A 22250-nucleotide genomic window follows, 5' to 3' on the forward strand; every position below is an offset into this window, starting at 1 on the left:
GATTGAAAAGACCATGACAGCTCTGCTGGGCACTCCAGGTCCTAGCGTGCAGGCCCAACATGGCAGCCTGCATGGTTCTGCCCTAGGTGACAGCTCTCTCAAGACTCCATCTCTTGGTATTTCCTTGCTATGCAGTATTCCCATGTTTCCTGATGTTATTGCCATGCTCAGAGCTCAGGAAAAATCATTAGTATTACAGAAACCTTCTGTCCCTGCTGAGAATTGACAGAGTGCTCTTTCCTAACACCTGTCCAGCCTGCACATTTTGCTTTGATAATGCACCTCATTTGTTTTTTGTTTCTGCTGCTTTCATGGCAGGACTGTGCAGACGTGGCAAAACACACAGATTGCTCCTGATGTTTGTACCTGGGGTCATTTTCTAGAAACTGAGTGCGTGCAGCAACCTGCATAATCTCAGCTGCAAAAAAACAGATGGGCTTTGAGCTGGGGTCCTTTTATGGCTGCTGAAGAAACATGTGTCACTGCTCCATCTCTGTGATTGCTGTGCTGTGTTCATTTAGTGATGGTTATCTGAGCAGAGCTGAAAGCAAGGAGCCCTAACCCCATCCCTGGGGCAGAGCCAGGGCAGGCACTTCAAAGTAAAACACCAGGCTTGAGCCTGCAGCAAGTGGAGGAAAGTCTTTTGCACACAGTTGAGCCTCTCTATAGTCTCTCAAGCTCCTGCAAAACACACTTATTTTCAGGTAACTTCTTTGTCTGAACCTCCCGCTTATCATCACTTTGGGGCAGTTAAGATTACGCCAGGTCTTGCTTTTGCTAATCATGAGCTGCTCACATTTTAGCATTGAAGCTGTAAAATGATACAAAACAGTGCAATCAAGGGAAATCTCATGTCTTTGGGACTGGCTGTCCCCAGGTTGTGCTTAGGAAGCTGTAGCTTGCATTAACCACCATCTTCTTAGGTAGGATAGGGTACTCCCCCCTTTGCTACAACACTGCATGCTTCAGCAGGCCAGCTGGCACACTGTAAGGCTGCATGTGCTAGATGTGAAATAGTCCTATGGTATGTTTATCTTGACACAGCCTGGCTCACACAGGCCTCTCCTTCGATCAAGTTGCTGACAGACATGAGTCATACAAAACAAGTGGTCCTCCAGTGACCAAGGCTTGGAGCTCAGTGTTTAATTGCAGCTGGATGCCACAGAGATAGCAGGAGCGAAGGGACATGGTGTCATTTGATCTGATATTGAAAGAACAAGAAATAATGCTGTGGCCCTGCAAAGCTTTGTGTGGTCTAATTAGTCGGGGAAATGGCTCTGCTAATTGGACAAAGCTGGGTGTGGTGCTGTTACAGCTGTCTTGCTGGTATCCATGGAAAGGAATCTTTCCTGACCAAAATTAACAACCTCTCAGGCCTTCCCTAGCATGCTTGGTTGAAATTTCCTTTCAGTGGGACTTGACACCATCTGCTCCATAGAAAGGGTGCACAGCAAATGTTGAAGCTATCATTGCTTTGTGTTGGACTAGATGGGCCTGGCTCCCTTACAGCCTTGGAGACTGTGACTCTGAACTCATTGCAGGGTTTGAGAAACTTCCCCAGCACAAACAAGTCATTGAGTTGTCTCCAGTGAGCCAGAAACTTGCAAAGCAATAAATGGCTCAAATCTCATTGATCCTTGTCTCAATCCAGCATAGTAACTTTGGGAATCATACCCTGGATTTCTCATCAGGCTGCACTGGGAGCTGCAGGTCCTTGGGAAGAGGGCTTGGGGGGAAGCACCTGCCTTTGCCAGGGTCAGGTGCTACATCTGCTGCTGTATCTGAGCAATTGGCAGAGGTGCATGTTTCAGGGAGCAGCTACACAGAGACTGTGTTCTGTTCTTCTTGTCAAACAGAGATCGTGGAGAGTCATTTAGCTGAAGATGGGCAGAATCAAAATATGCAACGTTTACCAAAGCAGATGTTTTGAGGCATACCAGCAGTGGGCAGTCTACACCCGTTCTAGTGTCCTCCCAGTTTCCAACCAGCAACTGCACCCAGAGAGGGAAAGTGTCCTCAGCTTCCACGGGAAAGCATGAGCTTTGCCTTGTTCTCCTGAGCAGCACGGTGGCCCATTGGTCACCAGCAGCAGAGTGGAGCCTGCTGGCCAGAGAGGAGCTGGCTCTGTTGGAAGGGAAAAGGTGAAAGAGCTTTGATTTATTTCCTGAGGCAGTTGAGACCATTTCTTCCCACTAAGTCACAGTCCTGAGCCCTTGTATTTTTCATGTTTCATTACAAGTATCTGTAATTATATGAGTGGCTTTTGAGGCCAATTAAGCCTTCATTTGGAGGCTGCTCTGGATGCTGGAAGCTCTCCATTAGTCTGGGTTTCTGCCAGGGAAAAACACTACATTGTCTTTAACAACTGCACCAGCTCCTATCTGCTTAATGTTGATTTTCCTACTAAGTTCAGCTAATACTCTTCTAATTGTGTGAGCTGGGCCTGAAGCCAGGCTGGGTGAGTTTTGCAGGCTACTTCCTCGGCTGAATCAGAGATGAGCAAATCTCTCACAAACAGTTCAATGTGCACATGTTCAGCCCCATCTAAATAGTGGCTGTTTTCCCAAAAACTGACTCAGGCTGCATTGTGCCTCCCGTGTTGACTTCCCAAGACAAGTCATGCACAGTCATGAGCAATGGATGCTGGAGAGCACACTCATTGGAGCACTAGAGGCCTGGCACTGCACACAGCTTACACCATGAGGTACCAGAAAGCATGCAGTGCAAATCAAAGTCCAGCTCACATCTCTGCTTACGGATGAGACGCAGGCCAGGAATTGCTTTGTGGGCCATTGGAAGCAGGTGATACAGCAAAAACTGCCCAGGAGGGGCAATTCCTTCCAGAGAAGGATTGCTAACAGATTCAGTGTGGGATACCCCCTGCAAAGTGCGGGTGACAAGAGCCTGAAAGCCAAATGGGATTTTGTCTTTTAGGACCAAAGGTAAAGGCAACATCAAAACAAAATCTGTGTCACACTGTACCAGCAGAGGGAACTTTGGTCATCAGCTGGTAGTCTTGCTGAGAAATAAGAGCCATTATCAGCAGATGACTGACAGCCATTGCTAAAGGAAACCAAGGTGTACGCATTTAGTGTACGCATTCTGTGTGCACCTCTCAAGCCTTTCCTCTCAGATTCTGGCTCAAAACCACATTTGATTAACCTTAATGAAATTTAAGCAAATGTGTAGATCCATTGCTGAGTAGAGATGAAGGTAAGCACACCCAATGTCCCTTCTGCTTAAAGTGTTTGATACACAGAAAGAAAAATTTTAACAGAAAACTAGACATCGAAACAAGTCATTATTGTAGATGGTTTCCTGGTAGCATGAAGAAACAAGAGAGTGCTAGGGCTCTTTCAGAGCCAAACTGGAAACACTAATTGACTTTTACTCCCTGAGAAAGAAGATGTAGCCATGACAAATAGCTTTGTGGTTTGAGTCATTAGACACTGAAGAGAGAGCTGCTAGTTAATGGGACTCTACTGGGCAGAAATGGCTGTATTAGGATTGCTGTGAACAATTTGCAAGATGTGTTTGGAGAGCACAGGAGAAATCAACAGGTCCCCAGCTGATACCGTGTGGCCAGGCAGAAAGCAAAGAGATAAAGCAATGAAACTGGGAAGGATCAGAGAGGAACTGGCAGCACCTGATGGCTGTCCTCCTCTCTGGGGCAGGCAGCACTGTACAGTTGCACCAGGCAGCCTCACCTACCCACAGACCAGGAGCTGTGTTTAAACTCAGGCCATGGTCTTCACTCTTCTCCTGTGCTCCCTTGTACTTAGGTCTGTCTCTAAGCCCATCTCTTGCTATTTCTAACAGGCCTTTCTGGATGTCCTCTGTCCTAAGGCTGCAGATAGACTGTCAGTAGCTCCCTGGGCTGCCTGCCCTGGGATGGTGCCTCTTAGTTGAGAGCACAACTTGGTCATCCTCATCTCCAGTCCTGCTCCCACACTCCCTGACACAGCATGTTGTGCAGCCGATTTCTCCAAAGAAGATGACTCTCAAAGAAGAAGGATATGTTCTTCTGTCTCATGGCCCCTCTTCTGGAGGAGAGCTGCCTTCCCGCTATAGCAGCTGAATGTGTTTATTTGCTGAAAAAACAAAGTATGGGTCTGATGCTCCTTATTTAACATCGTAAGCATCAGAATTTATTCTAGCTGCTGGAAGAAGTGAGCTCAGAAATAATTCAAGGGTCAGTTTTCTAACATTAGACTGGAATTGTCTTTATTTACTTTTACAAACCTGGCCAAGGCTCAAGGCATTCTAATGTTATGTATTCTTCAGTAAACACAATTAACTGGAAACTTAGAAACACTGATTTCATTCTTTCCCTTGGGATTGGTCACTATGAGCTGTTTTCTCCAGCCAGAGAATCGGACTCTTTTTCCCCACGGGTGCAGCATGCCTGGAAGTATATGCAGCTCTAAAAATAATAATAACAGTAATAAAAAGTGGGGTGGGGGAAAAAGAGATAGGAAGTAGTAGAGCCCGTGTCCTCTTCATGAATGGAACATCATATCTAGAGTTTCTCCAACATGTCTGGGCCAGCATGGCTTACAGAAAGAGGCTTTGGCACTGCAGAACTTTACAGAGCTATTGGGGAGTGACCTGGCTTTTGGTAGATTTGATGATGCAGGTAACAAGCTGCCTTACTGCAGTGGCAAAGCAGCAACAAAGCTTGGTACAAATGGAACAGCCTGGATTGCAGAGGGCAGCTGCACCTTCCAAGCTGAAGACAGTTAGCCCAGAGCCAGTGAGTTCCTGCTATCCAACAGCAGCCAAGTGTTTGTCTCCACAGCAGCCAGGCAGGATCATTAGGAGCAGGAGATCCTGTGCATACAATGTTTAACCAAAACCTAGATGTGAGTGCTAAAGCTGGACTTTAGAATTCTATTTTATCATCTCCTGATAACTCTTAGCTGAGGAAATGCAGAGAGCTTCGTCACCCAGAGCCTCAGCAAGGTGGAAAGAAATGAAGTGTGTCTGTAGTAGGAGTTTTTCTACCTGGTTGTTACAAGCTCCAGTTGATACTCCATGAGCTTACAGCTAGAAAATCTTGTCTACTGTCTAATCCTTCCTTGTTCAGGACAAACATTTCTTGTCCTAGCCAGCATGAACATGGTGAACAGCTTATCGTCTTCATCTTTGCAACTGCAGCCTTTTATGGATGTGACATTTAGGTACTTAGTGTATCATTAACCTGTGTGCCTTTGGTTTGCTCACATCTAGATGGAACAAATTCTCATTCTTCCATCTTTCCTTGTAGATCTGTGATCTGGAGTCTCTCCAGTTAGTCTGCAGCCTTCTTGAAGAGCAGTACCCATCTTGCGACTTCCTGCTGAGTGTGTGAGTAAGGCAAAACATATTGATTATCCCACACAAAAATACACATGAGATTTGTGACAGAAATACTAAGGTTGAAGTGAAGTCTGAATGGAAATGTGTGTGTAAACACTGAGAGGAAGAAGCAAATGAATTTTGAAAAAATGGCCAGTAGTGATAATGAGGAGCTCCCCTCCCAAGCCCCAGTTCCTGGGATGCCACTCCTGATAAAACTGGAGGATGTGTTTATGGCAGGCCCAAAAGGTCTGTGTCCTGCCTGATAAGATCACAGCACATTAGCAGAAGATCCTACAATCTGCTGGAGAGGATGCCATTGCTTTTCCTGACAGGCTACTGAAAAAAGAGACAAATCCTAAGCAAAAAAAAAAAAAGAAACAAAACCAGATGGAGGGCTGCAGCCTGTAAGCAGGTTGGTGTGTTTCTGAGGCATAGAACCACTCCTTAACAACCAATGATTTCTGCTTTGCATGTGGCTGATCTCATCCAGGCCCCTTGGACACTCACAACGTGGTGCTTGTGAGCTTGCAAGGGTCTGGGTGAAAGAAATCTGTAAGAGAGGGATTGTATGTGTGTATAAAATCAGCTTCTTGTTGAGGGCTTAAAAAAAAAAACAAACAACTATAAAGCCCCACTGTCATCTTCTCCTCCCAGAAGAACACTCACTGAAATATATTGTGCAAATATTTCCACACCTAGTGAGAAGTGTCTGGTGTTATTAGCAAACATCTGGTATTAAGCAGCATGAAGAAACCCCCACTAACATGAATAATACTTCAGATAGAAAAGGAGAGTAAGGGCTCAGAGCAGTTTGGGAATGTTTCCAAATAACTAAGAATTTTTGACTGCAGTTGATTTGTAGGATGGCAGTGGGGCTATCTACAGCACCTAGAGGTCCTCCACCCTGCATCTACTGCCCTTCTGGCTACAAATAACATGGGCTAAACACTTCAGATCTGAGAAGTATGCCATGTTATCTGTAGCCAGAAGGATGTTACTAGAGCTTCAAGATAAAAAGCCTTGGGTTTTGCAGCTCCCAAACTTTTTCCATTCCATTTCTCCAGCAACACTGTGCCACCAAGATCCTTGCTGTTCTCCTTTCTGTACCTTCAGGTCTTTTTTTCCTTTGCTCTCTTCTGCTCCTCCCATGCAGTCCATTCCCTTTTTCCTGTTGCTCTTGCAAACTTTCACACTGCTGCAACCCAGCTGCCTCTGTTTTTCTCCCCAGTTGCCACTATCTCACAGCTACCTGCTGTCCTGTGGGCTTCTCCCCATTGTCACAGCTTAATGAGGCTTTGGCTCTATTGTCCTACTGTGCTTCTCAGTGCATGGACTGACAGCCTTTTTCCCCGTTTGAGACTGCAGTTTTTTGCTGTAGGGCTCTGCTGATCTCAGGCTACAAGTAGCTTACCTTTCCCCTCCCATGAACAACTCCAGACCTATACAAAAGGGAAACTGAAGAAAAAAAATTGTTCCCCTCTTAGAGCTGTTCCCATTCCCCTTTCTTGTGTGACTCATACAGAACAAACTGATTTTAGAGCTAAGGTCTTTAAAATTAGAGCTCACTTGGGTCTCTGCTGCTGACAGAATCCAACCTGCCTCTCCTACTGGACTGGTCATTTTTGGACCAGGTGTGCATGGATTAGAGACTTTAAAGAACAGTCAAATGGCAAGGCAGCACTCAGCCTATATTATCCAAGAGCCATGTATAAAGGCAATCCTCAGCTGGATACAGGAAAAATGGAAATAAAACAGGAGCAAAACCCTCTCCAGTCAACACCAGTGGAATAAAACAGCTAAGTTTAGTGCTGTCATATTGATGTACCCTGTCTATGAACGTACATGATGTGGGTGTCATCTGTCAGCAGGGCCTGCACCAAGTCCTTTTGACAGAACAACCCTGGGGATGTGTCACTGGCCAGAAGATACCAAATGGAATGTGGTGACCCTAGGGCAGTGAGTTCTTGAGTAAAAGCAGGCTGAGATTTCCTGGGAGATACCTTGCCTGTGCCATGCTTACAAGGGACGTGTCCCTGTTTGAGCAGGGGATGCCCGTGGTTGCAGTCCTTTCTCCATGACTTTTTTTTTTTTTTTTCTTTAGCTTTTGTTTGGTAAGTGTGTAGTTGCCTTTGCCTCCTGGTTAGGTTCACATCTAGTTGGTCAGAGGCAGCTTCAAGATTTTATCATTAATGTTCAAGGAGAAAAATCCTGTTGGAAGACGTGTTTGCTTGATACAGAAAGCGTCAGCAGACAGAACAGCACTGCAGAGCAGTGAAAGCATGCCTGGGATGCTGCCTGGAGATGACAGCTGCGCTGAGTTTCTGAGCATTACAAGGGTGTGAGCACAGCATTGAGCAGAGGACCGGGCTTGGGGGGCTTGTTTTGATTTCTGCTTTGGCCTTCCAACCCAATACACTTAACGCACATCAGGGAACAGACAAGCAGACACTTTGTTCTCATATCTTGCAAAGTCAATCAGTTGCATAATAGGAATCACAGAGGCAGTGGGAACGTGATGAAGTGCAGGGGAGGGAAACATCAAACGCTTTATTGTGGCTATGGGTGGGTGAAGCCTCTCACTACCCAAGTTATTTTTCCCAAACTGCCTGTGAGCCTGTTTTGCATCAGCTGCCTGTCACTCTGGATGCAGCTCACACTGTAAAGTAACTTCCTTGGAGCCCACACCTATTAGAATAGGAGAGATAAGCACCCCCAAAAGCCTCCAGAATTATTTAGAGAGTTTAAATTGGCCAGTTTCCTTTCCATTAGCCTCACAGAGGGTCAGGGATTGCTTAGTGCCTGTGCAGCACAATATGCTGAGCAGTACCAGTGTGGGTACGAGATCAGTGGGAGCAGCACCAGATTCAGGTATTGCCCTGGTCTCTTGATTCAAAGGGATGACCTCCTAAGGGAAAGTGACCTTTTTGCTAAGCTCGGAGCTCCTGCAGCTTGGAAGAGGTCTGTAGGCCACTGGTGTGGTGTGATGCAAGTCTGTTCCTGTGCCCCTCATCTGAAGCTGGGCTGCACCAGGTATCTGGCTAATTTGGTAGCCTGAGCTCTTGGCTGTTTCCTCTCCTGAAGTTCTGCTTTTCATTTATCAAAAAGTGCTTAAAAATATAGCATATTCATAGAGCTTATTTAAAGCTTGATCTGCTAATGAGTCCACAGCAGAGGCGACTAGCCCTCCACACTGGTCAGAAATTACAACTGAGGGTCAGCCTGAAGAGGCTGTGGGTGCTGTTGGCAGTGTCTGGCTCTGACAAGAAAGAAAAGCCTCTTTGTAGGTCGTTGTTGACTTAGAAAATGGCAGATTATTAGCCTGTTCTTTCCCAGTGCAAGGTCTGATGTGGTGCCTTACCAGATGTGCCTGCTGGCAGCTTTGGGAGAAGGGGGCTGAAGAAAGCAGGTTTGCAAGGTGGAGAGTACTGAGGTGTGTTAAAATGAGGAAGGCTAGAAATAAATCACTCCCATACGATGCCTTCCACTGTCTCAGGCAATTTTCTTCTTTCGCTAACAAACTGCAAGAGCATTTGCTGTTGACAAGCACAGCCAAGAGCTGTGGGAGAATATAATGACTGTGAGGGGCTTCTGGGCTTTCTTGCTCTACTTTGCAAACTTCTCTCTCATCCTGCGATATTAGCACTATTTTTAGCTTATCTTAGTCAGAGAGAATATAAGCGATTCTCCATTATGGATCTCAAGCTCAGAGTAATAGAGACAGTTAGGAATGTGCTAGAAGAAGGCTGGTGCTGGAGGCCCATGCACAACACAGATCCTCCAGTGGTCCCACGTGCTGCCCAAAAACCCTGGGGTGCTGCCTTTAGTTCTAATCAGCCTCCCTTGCAGAGCAGCAAGGCTGCTCAGCACGTGCACAGGCTCCCTCCAGGGACAGCCACATCTCCCAGGGGATGCCTGGCTGTCACTGTTCCCAAGGAGTGGATTGACCAGATGCCATGGGATGCATCCTCCTCCTTCCCACGGCTCATCTCTGGGGGTTCTCCTCACATAACCTCCTGCCCCCTCTGTATGTCACTGACCACTTTTCTCCCTCCTGCTCTCCTCCTTTCCAGCTCTCATGACCCCAGTCTTTCCCCTTTCTGTCCGGCAAAGCTCCACCCTATTTCTCAGTTTGACTTTCCCTCCTTAGACGCTCCAACATATTTGATGCTCACACAGCTGGCTTTATTGCTGGAAATTTGGTAGGACACATCTCACAGGGCAGATGTGAATGCAGAGCGTGGCATGACTGGGGTGTGAGACCTTTTCAGTGACAGAGGTGCTCTCTGTAATAAACCTGGGTCTGTATCTGACAATCCTTTCCACCTGGGACTAGCCCTTGGAATTGGACAGCAATCTCATGTGAGAGCTTTGTGGGTGGCCGGGCTGACTGGAACTGCAGTATTGTTTCTGCAAAAAAAATGAGAAACATAATTTCTCAGTGCTACCCTCACTAGAGACTTGCCGTTTCCAAACGATGCACAAATAAACACTCGGCATTTAAGGCATATCAGGCACTCTGTAGATGATAGCAATTTATACCATGATAACACTGAACACTACAGCTCCCTATGGAGCCATGCTCGTCTCTACAGCGATCAGAAACAGTGCCTTGGATCTGAACATTCCTGATCTGAGAATGTGTAGATACAAAATGTACCTTCTCATGCCTATCTCAGAGAATAATCAAGGCAACATCTCCTTTGGCTCTTGCACTGCATCCTTGGGACCACAGGTCTTCTATGGTTGCCAGTTTAAGGACTCCTGCTATGTGTCTGTCACATTCCTGTTTTGTACTCCAGAGATGCTAATCCTTGACAGACCCAGCATGACTGGCCAGGCTGGATATGGCTCTGGGCAGCCTGTTCTAGTGGCTGGCAACTTTGCCCATGGCAGGGGGGTTGAAACTAGATGATCTTTGAGGTCCTTTTCAACCCAGGCCATTCTGTGATTCTGTGACCAGTTGCAGTGATCGTTATTTTGTCTGCACTACACTTTGCTTTACAGGAAGAGCTTGCGGCATTCCCAGAAGACCTCCTTCCCTGGGCTGCCTCCAGCTTCCAGCAGCTTGAGCATCCCCCTGTGACATGGCAGTGTGACATCCTGCAGCAGGCCCTGTGGTTGGCACAGCATCACCAGGCTGTGCCATGGACTGCTCTTGGCCACACGTGCCAAGAGTGGAAACTGTGCTTCTGCCTGGCATCTCTTCATTTATTTATATTACATTTTAATCGCTTCATTTAGAGGCCTTCCCCTGTGGAAGTTTCCAAGTTATCCTACTTTAGAAGAGCCAGTTATTGGTGCTAGGGGCTTGATAAAACCAGGTTCAAAGCCCCTCTTTTTCTTCCTGCATTGACTTATGCCTCTGTAGAGCAACAAAGCACAAAGATGCCGTGGGATGGCAGGCTGCAGAGCCACACAGATGAGCCTGACTGCAGCCACCAGCATCCAGCCTGCATCCCAGGCAAGCATGACTTCAGAGGAGACAGGAAAAATTCAGCCATAGCCATTCTGCTGAGGAGATCAGAAGGATGAAATACAACAATATGGAGCATTTATTTCTTTTTTCCTTTTCTTTCCTGAAAAAGCAGACGTTTCTAAATGAGAAAGCTTTAACTGCTGTTGCTCTCAGCATGGTGCTGTGAGCATCAGCTGCCTGGCACAGCTGAGCACCGTGTGCCATGAATTCTGCTCACAGCTTTTCTCCATATATTTTCTGTGGCACAGTGGAGCTCAGATCTGCTGTAAAGTGCAGCTGTAACAAGCATTTTAAACAAGAGGTGCTGGAAAACAGCTCATCAAGCAGTGGCTGTTTTCTAGTAGTCATTGCATGTCTGTGACAAACCATGTGCCCTTCTGTGCCACCAGCCTCAGTGCTGCATTTCCACATTTTTGCTGCACTGAACATTTACCATTTGCAGTTTTTTTCATCCTGTCTGATTCGCCTCCAAGACACAGATTGAGGAACTTCAGGCTGGGATCAGCTTTTTTTCGTGCCCTCTCCTTTGACTGCTTGCTCTTTGTGATTCCTCAGCCAGCAGCCTATTGCCCCACTGACAGCTGACACCTTTTAGAGCTGCTCTCCTGGCATCACAGAATGCTTTTGAATAGATGCTCCTCTGGTTCAGGTGCTATCCTTGCTTCTGTGTTCCCTTAGACTGCAAACACTCTGCATCCCCACCCACAGACTTGCCAGGCATCACCTTTTAGATGTCAGTGCCTGCCAGTGTACCCCTGAGGCAGGCACTGACAGATGCTTGCTGCTTTCAAACAGCGCTGTTTGAAAGCACGCTTAGAGAATTAAACATCCAACCTGTGACTGGAGCAGTGAGCAACAAGCTGTGGCTGCGCAGCTGTGACCTCACTACAAAGTATCCCCGGGGCTTTGCACTCCTGAACAAAGCTGTGTCCTCATTCCCTGGCGTGGGCCTCCAAGGTATGGCAGCTCTAATCCTGCTCTGCTGCTGCTGGAAAGATAACAGGAGAGGAAGGAAGGGAGGAAGGAAGATCAAGGCTGCAGATCTCGCCAGATATGCAGCCATAAAAGATGTAGGCTGTAACTTCACATCCTCCAGTGATCACCTCAGCAGAAGATAGCTCAGCCATGTTAAAAAGTCAAGCTTTTCAAAGCTGTAGACAAGAAGTCCCTGCACAGCTGGGTTGCCAAGGCGCAGGAAGAGCAGGGAGTGTTTGTAAAGGAGCTGGTGCTCACAATTTGTGATGCAGCCATGCTCTCTCTTCTCACTTTCTGCCTCCTCTGCATCCTCGGTTACGTTCACATGAAGCAGACAGCCCATGAGTGCGAGGTGCCCAAGGGAGCTGCACACAGACCAGTGTCCTTCACTGGACATCAGCTTGGACAGGTGGTGGTGCCCAGTCCCTGCAGGCACCCAAGGTCAGGCTAGATGGGCTCTGAACACCTGATGGAGCTGTAGGTGCCCCTGTTCAGTGCAGAAATTGGACCAGATGGCCTTTAAAGGTCCCCTCCAAACCCAACAATCCAATCAGAGCTGTCCCACCTTCGCGTCTCACTGCTGCTGCCTTGGTAGGGCATTTCCCAGCAAGCAGAGGAGCTATGTAGTCACCAAGCTATTAACCTTTTGATCAGTGCAGGAACACTGGTAGCACAGATGATAGCAGACCCATCTGAAAAGGAGGTGATGTAATTGATACCAGCTGACATGATTTAATGGAAAAAAACAGACCTTTTCTAATGAACCTAATAGTGCTTTTTTTTCTGAGACAGATGTGGTGATAAAACAGATTTATAAATGAGTCTGACTTGCTATCAATATTTGGGTTAAAATACCATGAAATCCATATTAAATGGACTCAAACTGGCTGAGACATTTCAAAGTGTTTTTAGTATTTGGAAAGCATCAGTGAAGAGGCATATGGTAGCTTGGTTTGTGGTCCAGTGTTATTCAAAACTTTCTGAGTGATCAAGAGGAAATGTTTAATGGGCTGTTAATCACAATGGATGATGAGATGGAGATCTGGGAACTGGAAGGCAAATTACTCAAACTGCAGCTTTTTCTGCTGTTTGATGCCCAGAAACAAGAGCAATGGTCAGACAAAAAACTCTTTGTTTCATTGGCAAACCCAAACCAGGAGAAAAAAAGTCTGTTTGGGCAGAACAAAATTCTTCATTTGCTACAAGTTTAAGTATTTTTTTCTGATTTTTCTCAGCCTTCTTGATAGCAATAGAAGTAGGCAACCCAGAAACTAAGGATTGAAGAAAAAGCAATACCCCAAAACAACCACCACCCTAAACGAGTAGTACATAATAGGAAATACTTGGGAGTGTGGGAACATTGAATGAGTTGCTTCTTTGGTTGTATAAAGTCTATGAAGATGGAGCCTGCTTCGTGAATAAGCCAACATCTACAGAGCATCACTTCAGAGAGGTGCAGGCTCAACAGAACAACTCAAAGCTGCATCGCCTTTAAAAGTTCATTTTATCGTAGACAAGAAAAGCAAAGAGGTGACTGGGTCAGCCTGGAGATAAATCCACTCACAGAAATTCTGCGTGTGAGCAGCGAATGAAGCATGTGGCAGCAGGGTGAGTCATGGCTCTCGTCAGGGCTAATTGGGGAATGGATGCTTTCCCTGCACAGGCTGCCTTGGGCTGCTTCCCAGGGCTGTGACTGCAGTCATGCATGAAGTCAGGCACTGCACTGCAGAGACATGGGACAGTTCTGTTTCTTTGTGCTGTGGAATGCCACTTCTAGGAATCCCTGTGCTGGCTGGGGGACCTGATGGAGACAAATTAGGCTTTTCCATGCATCTTTGAGAGAAGCCAGACGCCGGCAGAACCCCAGGACAGGAAACATGGCTGTTTGTAGTGTCAGATGTAGGCACACACAGAGTTGACTCAACCAAACTCACACCCAAACAGTCCTTCCAGGGCACCTTCTTCCCAGGTCATTAGTGGTAATTCAATCAAATCATGCATGTGAGTGGAGAAGATCTGGTCCTTGTCAGCAGAACAGTCTTACTCACTGACAACAATACTGGAGAAGGAATCTGTGGTGGGTAGGATTCCATGCAAGAGAGTGCTTGCAGGCAGGGAGCAGACATACTGCCATGGGGATGCTCAGAGACATGCTAGGGCAGTCCTGAGGAGACTGGCAGACCAGCAGGAACAGCAGAAAGAGATATCCAGCCTGTACAAGCCTCAGCAAGGCACAGCAGGGAAAGAGCCTTGTGCTGCTGGGAGGGCAATGGCCTCTGGTAGCTTGAGTCTGGGCAATGACCACAGGAGCAGTACTGCTATGCTCCCAGCCTCCTCCCACGGCCTGTGCTGTGAGCTAAGGGACACATCCTGCACTGTGAGCTGAGGGATGCATCCCACACACACACTAGTGGGGGAGGTGGATGAGCACGTACATGGATTGTTCCCTAGCAATAGTGGCAGGAGGGAAAGCTCTGCTCTATCTACCAGGCCACTGTGAGGAATTCCTTGGCATTTACTTAGTTTTTTTGAGGCTCTTTTCGCTTCTGACAGCATCACGTTTCAAGGCTGTGGCAGTATTTGTTAGAGATGTTTTGGCAGGGAGCCCCTAGCCTCACACCCCCTGCCCATCCTCACTGCTGACCTCCCCACCCTTCTCTGTCCACAGGCAAGGCAAGCAAAGATTGTATGGCACACACAAGAGCTGCCATGCTTGCACCTGGCAGGGATGAGATCTTGGCATCAAGAACAGCCCTACCTGTGTGCTGGGAGAAAAGAGCTCATACAAGGGTAAGAGGAACAGATAGAAGGAAGTATTTCTCATTGGGGACCATCTGTAGCAGCTAAGATGATACTGAACTTCAACAGCTGGGAAACACAATGGGGAGGAGAAACACAACACAAACCCACGCTCCTGGCAGGAGGAACAGACTGAACAAGCATGTGTTAATGAGCTGGAAAGAGCAAAGTTTTGAATGCTGCAAAATTCTGGGAGTCTGCATGCCCAGTCTGGAGAAGGTGGTCTTAATTGCAAATTGGCTAATTCTTAATTGCTGTCTGTTGTGCTGGCAGTGTTAGAAAATGCTTCTTGTTCTCACAGCCTGCTCAAACAGAAATTGGGGTATCCAGAAGGTAAGTGAATGTTGAGAACTGCACAGGAAATGTGCTTACTGTATAAAGAAGGTGTAAGATTCCTAAATTTCTGAATACCCCCTTTTTGCAGAAAAACTGCAGAATTTCTGTGTCCTGGACACAGGTTCCCTGGCTTAGCAAGCATGAGTGTGCTACAGTCTGCTAGCAGCAGTAGAATCTCGCAAGTGTAAGATTAAAATTAATTACATCTTTAAATTGCTCAATTAAGTCAGATTTTTCTCCTTGGCCATATTCTGCTCTTTGACTTCTGAAACAGGATACCTCAGAGAGCTTTGGCACCAGCTCTGCAGTGCTCTGTCACCCCCCACAGACCCACCCAAGTGCCGTTGGCTCACCAACACTCAGATGAAGTATGACAGTGCCTTGTGCTACAGTTAAATTTTAGTCCAAACAGTGTGGGAACTGCACAGCTCAGGTCTGGCAGTAGTCACATTAGAACAAAAGCATTTTAAGGTTTATTGGAGCATTTAATGCTTCACTTTGTGAACATCCAGTGCAGGTAACAAACGGAGAGGATGCAGTGTGCCAAGGCAGGTAAGCTAGTCCAGGAGTTGGGTCTTCTGCGCTGCAGGCTGGAGGCTGCAGAGATATGGGAGGAAGAGCTTACCCTACACCTTTTCCAGGCTGTGGGCAAAGTATTTCAAATGTCCTGGGGAGAGGGAGCCCAGCAGTGGGCAACGTGGGCAGACAGCCTGCTGCTGACTTGAAGCTGCTTTGTTTCACAGGAGCAGCATGTGCTCATGATGGTGCATGACACCCTCTTCTAAGATGGTAGACTGTGCTGAGCAGCAACTCAGTAAGTATCAGCCAGCTCTTGCTTCCAGAGGGGTGCTTCAGCCTGCTTCTGCCTTCTGCACCCTCCTGGCGGTGAGGAGAAGTGGCACAGCTGGAGTCTTCAACTCGGCTTCAGAACTACACCAAAACCAAGCAGTGCAGCCAAGCATCCCCATGCCCAGGTGTGTGGTGCATCCATACTTTAGCACAGAGCAGCCTCAATGCTGCCAGGAAGTCCCCTCCGAGGAGGCACTGCTATGCCCAGTGTGTTGATGAATCTTCTCCCCTTGGTGCTCAGACACACTGAGTAGCAAGGTCTGGTTTTTGAGTGGGGGCAAATGCAGGTGAAGAAGTGAGGTGTTAGTGATACCCGTATATTTAAGGCAGCCATGTTCTCAATGTCTCATCTTTTTTTTCCTACACATATGCACGAGCTGTCCTTAAATATAAATGTTCTGGGACTAACTCATTTTGTATTCCAGTGGTGATGTGCTCCTCAGACCTCTTTTTTCAGCCTGATCAAAGGCATATATCCACACGCCTCCAGAACGAAAGTACCCAGTCTCATTTGCCTGGGTAGTTCCCTGGTGAATTCACATTCCTGTTTCCTCACAGCTCCAGATTCTGCATTTGCTGAGGCTGTGGGAACCTATGGTGTTTTGAATTCTTGTCCCTTATTTTCACTAGGTTCCTCCAAAAAGAATGGGAAAATGAACCAAGGAACTGACAGAACAGATTCCCCTGACCCTTTCCCCTCTGAAATCTTCCCCCAGCTTTTATCTGCACCATTTCATCTTTTGAGACAGGGGAAAGCCCCTGGAGCTTTTTCCATCCTTTGCAAAGAATCCATCTCTGCAGCCACCCAGCTTCATTTCTGGTAAGATTTTCAGTCCCACTCAGCCATTTGTCTCAGCTTATACGTCACCCTCTTCCTCTTGGGTGGGCAGAAGGGGGACGGTGCAGCTGCTATGCTGGCTGCTGACTGGGTCACTGAGCTCTGCTGGGCTGGCTGGGCTAGGCTATAAAACAGAGCCACGCCAAGCAGCTGGCTCACAGGCAGACCGAATTCTGCAGCCAGCAAAGGACCTGCGCAGCCCCTGCTGCTTCCTGCCTTGTGGTTATTCTTTTTCCTGGAATACAGACCTGACCTTGGGAGCAAGATGTGCAAGGGACTCGCTGCACTGCCAGCCACTTGCTTAAAAAGGTACTGTTTATTTCTGAGCATCTCTCGTGGTCTTGTTAGCCTGGAGATACGCTGATGCACTTTGTGTCTGAGGCAGAAGTGGCAGATTTGGCTCTGATTCCTTTGTAAGATTAGATACAAATGATGGTTTACGGGCTTTTTACTGTTAGTCAGAAACAGAATTGCCTAAGGGATTTGTACTGAGCTGTGGGAATGCCACAACCGTCCTTCCCATCAGCAAAACAAACAGCTTGCAGCATTGCTCTGCCTTGATATTCCTGTCATCTGCTTCTGCCGCAAGCTTTTACCCCTTTTCTGCTTTCAGCGCTCTATCTCTGGTGAGTTTCCTTTTCTTGATTTCTTTGAGGAGGAAGCAATGCAGACATGATTTCACAACAACTGGGGCTCATTCCCCAGAACACAGCCCAAGTTAGAAACCAAACTTTGCAGGAGCAGGAGACAGGTGCTGATGTGGGGTGGCTGTGCCCCATGTGTGGCACTGGCCAGGCCACCCCTGTGCTGGCTGAGCTGCCTGTGCACCCCCAGCACCATGAGCTGCCCCACAGCCCAGTATGTACGCCTGCTGTCGTCTGGGGAAAAAGGCTGCCTGCTCAACATGGCTTTGGAAACAAATAATACTGACACCCTCCTGTAGGAAGGCATTAGTAAGCATAGAATCAGACACTGGTAGCTGGGCAAGTCAGTTCAGGGAGAAGCAGCACATTTAGTGATATTTTTCTATCACAATATTTTAAGTGTAAACAATTAGTAGTAATACAACCGTTTCTCCCCCTTTGCCAGCCCTCCCTGCAGGCTGAGGAGCTCAGCAAGATGATGCTGCTGAGAGTGAGAAATGAACACTTTGACTTTGCTGTATTTTGTCTAGCAAATGAAACAAGGAGTGAAAAGTCAGCACTGGAGTCACTGGCTGTGACCTGCTTTGATCTAACCAAACAGTGCTGAACAAGCTTACTGCAGTCAAGGTGGCTGCAGAGGGAGTCATAGTGCATTATTCTCATGTCATTCTTGAATTGTTTCTTTCAGTGCCAAGGATATGAAGCATCGTCTGGGTGTCTTGCTGCAGAAGTCAGACTCCTGTGACTATGGCTTTCCACAGGGCAAGAAGGAGAAAGTATCACCAAGCCAGAGGTAAGAGCCGTGTTGCCATGCAGTTGAGCAAAGGTTGGCTGCAATGTGCTGTTTACTCCTGCAGTGAGATGGAGTCATTAGCATTTCTGCTGCTGCTGCTGCTTCATAGTGCCTCCTGAACTCCTGTGTGCTTGAATCCAGAATTGAATGCACTCTCAATAAGTTTGCAGATGACACCAAGCTGGGAGGAAGTGTCAGTCTGCCTGAGGGTAGGAAGGCCCTACAGAGAGATCTGGATGGGCTGATCGCTGGACTGAGGCCAATGGGACGAAGTTCAACAAGATGAAGTGCCAGGTGCCGCACTTTGGTCACAACAGCCCCATGCAATGGTGCAGGCTTGGGGCAGAGTGGCTGGCAAGCTGTGTGGAGGAAAAGGATCAGGGCTGTTGGTCAATGCTCAGCTGAACATATAAGCCAGCAGTGTGCCCAGATGGCCAAGAAGGTCAACAGCATCCTGGCTTGTATCAAAAATAGTGCATCTGGCAGGAGCAGGAGGTGATCATCCCTCTCTATTCAGCTCTAGTGAGGCCACACCACAAGTGCTCTGTTCAGTGTTTGGCCCCTCACTACAAGAAAGACATTGATGCCCTGGAGCGTGTCCAGAGAAAGGCAAGAAAGCTATGAAGAATCTGGAATACAAACCTGATGAGAAGGGACTGAGGGAACTGGGAGTGTTTAGTCTGGAGGAGGCTCAGGGGTGACCTTATTGCTCTCTACACCAACCTGAAAGGAGGCACTGGCACAGGCTGCCCAGGGAAGAGTCACTGTCACTGGAGGTGCTCAAGAACCATGTAGATGAGGCACTGAGATGTGGTTAGTGGGCATGCTGTGAGTGGGCCGATGGTTGGACTAGATCTTCTTAGCGGTTTTTTTCAACTTCAATGATTCTATGATTCTCCCTTTTTCTCCTGACAGGGTTAGCCAAGAGGAAGTCAAAAAGTGGGCAGAGTCATTGGAAAATTTGATCCATCATGACAGTAAGTAAAGAGTTTCCTTCTGCTGATGCTGATGCTGAGGAGGAGATGCTGAGGGTCCTGCCAGCAGCCAACATGCCTAGCAGTCCTAAGAGGCATGGGGTGTTATCTTGTGTCTTTTAACAGCACGATGTAGCTCCTTTGGCCTCTGGGAGGGGTGGTGAAGGGTGCTGTATGTGAGATCCAAGGGGCATCAAGAGCGGCGCTTTGGCTGACTGCTAGGCTGTCCCTTTTGTGAGGGCAACTGTTCCACTCCTGTGCCAGATGATTTCAGGAGCAGCAAGACTGCAGCACGCAGTCTTTAACATTGGGTTAAACAAGAGGCAGAAAGCAGAGAAGCTATTTCCAGCTGAGTCTCCATGGGAGACTTTGTCTTCCTATCAGTTCCAGACCACACTGATGCCCCTGAGGTTTCCTTCACGCCATTCCCATGGCCTGAGACTCTGCAGCATATGCTAGCTGGCTCCTCAGGTCCTTCTGGGATCATACAAGTTGCTTGTGTTCTGGCTGAGCCACTGAGGGTCACAGTGTGGGGGCAGGCAGCTGAGGACCCACGTCTGACATCCCAGTGGGACCTGCCTGAATTCCAGCCTCCTTTGGCCTGCACGAGCTGCTGCTGTGGAGGCTGGAGCTGTTGCCAGCGGAAAGGAATTGCTCAGTCAAGGGTAATCCAGAACTGCTGTTTGCTGAGGCATATGGTGTTCATATGTGTTGACCAAACCCAGAAATTACGCTCTTACCTGCTCTGATTTTCCTCTATAAACCCTATATATTTTCCTCCATGATCTGTAGGAGGTCTGGCTGCTTTCCGTGCTTTTCTCAAATCTGAGTACAGTGAGGAAAACATCGAGTTCTGGGTCAGTTGTGAGGACTACAAGAAAACCAAGTCACCAGCCAAGCTCAGCCCCAAGGCCAGGAAGATATATGATGAATTCATCTCTGTGCAGGCAACAAAAGAGGTATGTGCACAGAATATTTTTTGGGCATAGATTGGCATATATATGAGCACCCTTCACACGACATTATACATGACATAGACTCCAGGTCCTGAACCAGGCCAGAAATAGGGAAAAGAATTCTGGTAGTTTCACAAGAATTGAAAAGTGCCTCTTCTCTTGTGCTTAGCAAGGAAATAGTGTCATCTTTATTGTGTTAATATTTAACTTGGATAGAGAGAAAGTGGGTCTAGTTATGTGGCCATCCCACATGCACACTCAGGTGGGAAAAGCCCAGGAGGATGCTGATTCCCAGTGTTCCACCTCCTCATGAAGTTGCTTGAGGTTGGTGCCGGGCTGAATCCCAGAGGAGCATGTGTCAGTCTGCCCTGACAATTCATCTAGCAGAAGAGATGCATTGGTGTCCATCTGCATGGATTATTTGAAGGCTACAGGGTGTCCAAGGGTCATTTCAGACCACTGCCCACACGGACAGATTAAGTTTACTTGGTGGAGTTAGGAGGCACTTGGATATGCTAACCATTCCTGGGACAGATGCTACTTATGCTGTCCCTTTGGCCCACAGGTCAACCTGGATTCATGCACACGGGAGAAGACGAGCCACAATATGCTGGAGCCTACACTGTCCTGCTTTGATGAGGCTCAGAGAAAAATATTCACCCTCATGGAGAAGGATTCTTACCGCCGTTTCCTCAAGTCCCCCTACTACCTGGACTTGGTCAGCCCACCCACAGCTGGCTGTGGGCCCGAAAACTGCAAAAGAGCCCAGGCTCATGCCATAGACTGTAACTCTAATATCATCTCCCAGTGTGCCTGAACCTGCAGTGAGGTCAGGAGCAGGCTGGGCTCTCGTAGGAATATATGGCAGCAAAAGCATTCATTGGCATGAAGCAACAGAGCTGTCTTCAGTAGCTGTCTAATGTCCCCATTGTGTCCCGTGTCATGCAGCAGCCAGCATTTGTAACCCAAACCAGGCTCAGTTTGTGTAGCAAACCCTCCGACTCCGACTGTGTAGGAGCCCTGGGGTCTGTCTGATGTGAGAGCGCAGTGAGGTCACTGTGGGTCCATTTCTGACAAGCACTGAGCCCAGGAGGGTGGGAGCAGCAGGGAAGGGGCACACACACTCACACCTAGTGCTGGCCACAAAGGGAACAGTCTCATGGTGTCATGGTGTGACGCGTAGCAAGGAGCAGGGAGGCCACGCAAGGTGGTGAGGACTGATACCTCTCACCCCTTCTAATCAGCAAGAGCTTAGGTGGGAAGGAAGGACTTGGTCTGGTCCTCAGCTGTTTGTATAGCTCCCAGCTATCAGGCACAGGAAGAGCTCCACTCTTTCTTGAAGGGAGATCAACACTTTCAGACTAGCACACAGTCTCCTATGATCATTACACAAAATTGCATGAAAGCTCTCTCCGAGCTGCTTTTCCTGTCTGTAGCATCTAGATGAAGTTGGCTGAGGACCTTATCTTTTTTTAAGGCTGCACAGAGCTATTATTTGGGGGGAGGTTCAGTTTTTTGAACGTAATTGTACCCTTCACACTCCCAAACTAAATCTACCATTCTTACACTATAGCAGAGCAGAACTGAAACATGTTCCTTCTCTTCTAGACAGATATTAGTAACTCTTGAACGCAGGTTTGCCTGTCCTGACTTGAATGAAGCAATTTGTAATGGACTAAGACCACTACAACAGCTAAGGAGGGAAGGCACTGCTTGGGAATACTTGAAATATTACAGGCTTTTTTTTTTTGTTAGTTTGTTTGCTTTTTAAGTTATTAATGTAAGTTATTCATGTCATTCAGTAGTTGTATTACTCACTTTTGTCCTGAAGGTGGTGGAAGGGGTGTGCTGGCCTCACTACTGCTCCTGGGCTCTGGTCGTACTCTCCCCAGCTCTCAGTCTTTCCCTAGCTGGAAATTGCTGCTCTGACAGCCATACATTCCTCACACTGCATCCCAGCTCAGACAACTGTCCTCACAGGGGTTCTGACATGGCAGAAGGCTGTGGCTCTCCAGTAGGTGCTTTGAGGCCCACACAAAAGCGTCTCTTCTCACATTTGCTTTCTTTTGCATTTCTTTGTGTGCTGACACATACCACCCTGCATGTTCAGCTGCAAGATGGAGAGCTTCTAATACTCTGAGCATAGCTGAGCATGTGGCTATGTTTTATTTGCCTCTGGTACTGGGAACTCTTGACAACTCTTGCAAAAAAAATGTATTGATATTTAAATAATAATGAATACATACTAAATAAAACATATTTGGATTAGT

At 47.5% G+C, this 22250-nt stretch overlaps 1 protein-coding gene across 2 annotated transcripts; it reads left to right on the forward strand.

The window, feature by feature from the left end:
* Positions 1–16656: 16656 nt before the first annotated feature.
* RGS4 (regulator of G protein signaling 4) lies at positions 16657–22248 on the forward strand. 2 transcript variants are annotated; one of them, XM_052666203.1, is made up of 5 exons: positions 16689–16922; positions 17946–18050; positions 18966–19027; positions 19817–19983; positions 20546–22248. In XM_052666203.1, the coding sequence occupies exons 1-5, from the start codon at positions 16879–16881 to the stop codon at positions 20795–20797; spliced, it is 630 nt and encodes a 209-aa protein (XP_052522163.1). In that variant the 5' UTR covers positions 16689–16878; the 3' UTR covers positions 20798–22248. The 2 variants fall into 2 exon arrangements, with proteins under 2 accessions (XP_052522164.1, XP_052522163.1); XM_052666204.1 differs by lacking the exon at positions 19817–19983 and having other exon boundaries at positions 16657–16922; positions 20546–20616.
* The last annotated feature ends 2 nt before the right edge of the window (positions 22249–22250 follow it).

The sequence above is a fragment of the Tympanuchus pallidicinctus genome, unplaced genomic scaffold, assembly GCF_026119805.1.
Source record: "Tympanuchus pallidicinctus isolate F22 unplaced genomic scaffold, pur_lepc_1.0 scaffold7, whole genome shotgun sequence".
Lineage (NCBI taxonomy): Eukaryota > Metazoa > Chordata > Aves > Galliformes > Phasianidae > Tympanuchus > Tympanuchus pallidicinctus.

What these genes read in the sequence shown, in the direction of transcription:
- RGS4 (XM_052666203.1), top strand. Translation starts at nt 16,879, where the DNA reads ATGTGCAAGGGACTCGCTGCACTGCCAGCCACTTGCTTAAAAAG. An exon ending in CCAGCCACTTGCTTAAAAAG is followed by an intron (nt 16,923 to 17,945) that starts GTACTGTTTATT and finishes TGTTTCTTTCAG; the next exon opens with TGCCAAGGATATGAAGCATC. An exon ending in CTGTGCAGGCAACAAAAGAG is followed by an intron (nt 19,984 to 20,545) that starts GTATGTGCACAG and finishes TTTGGCCCACAG; the next exon opens with GTCAACCTGGATTCATGCAC.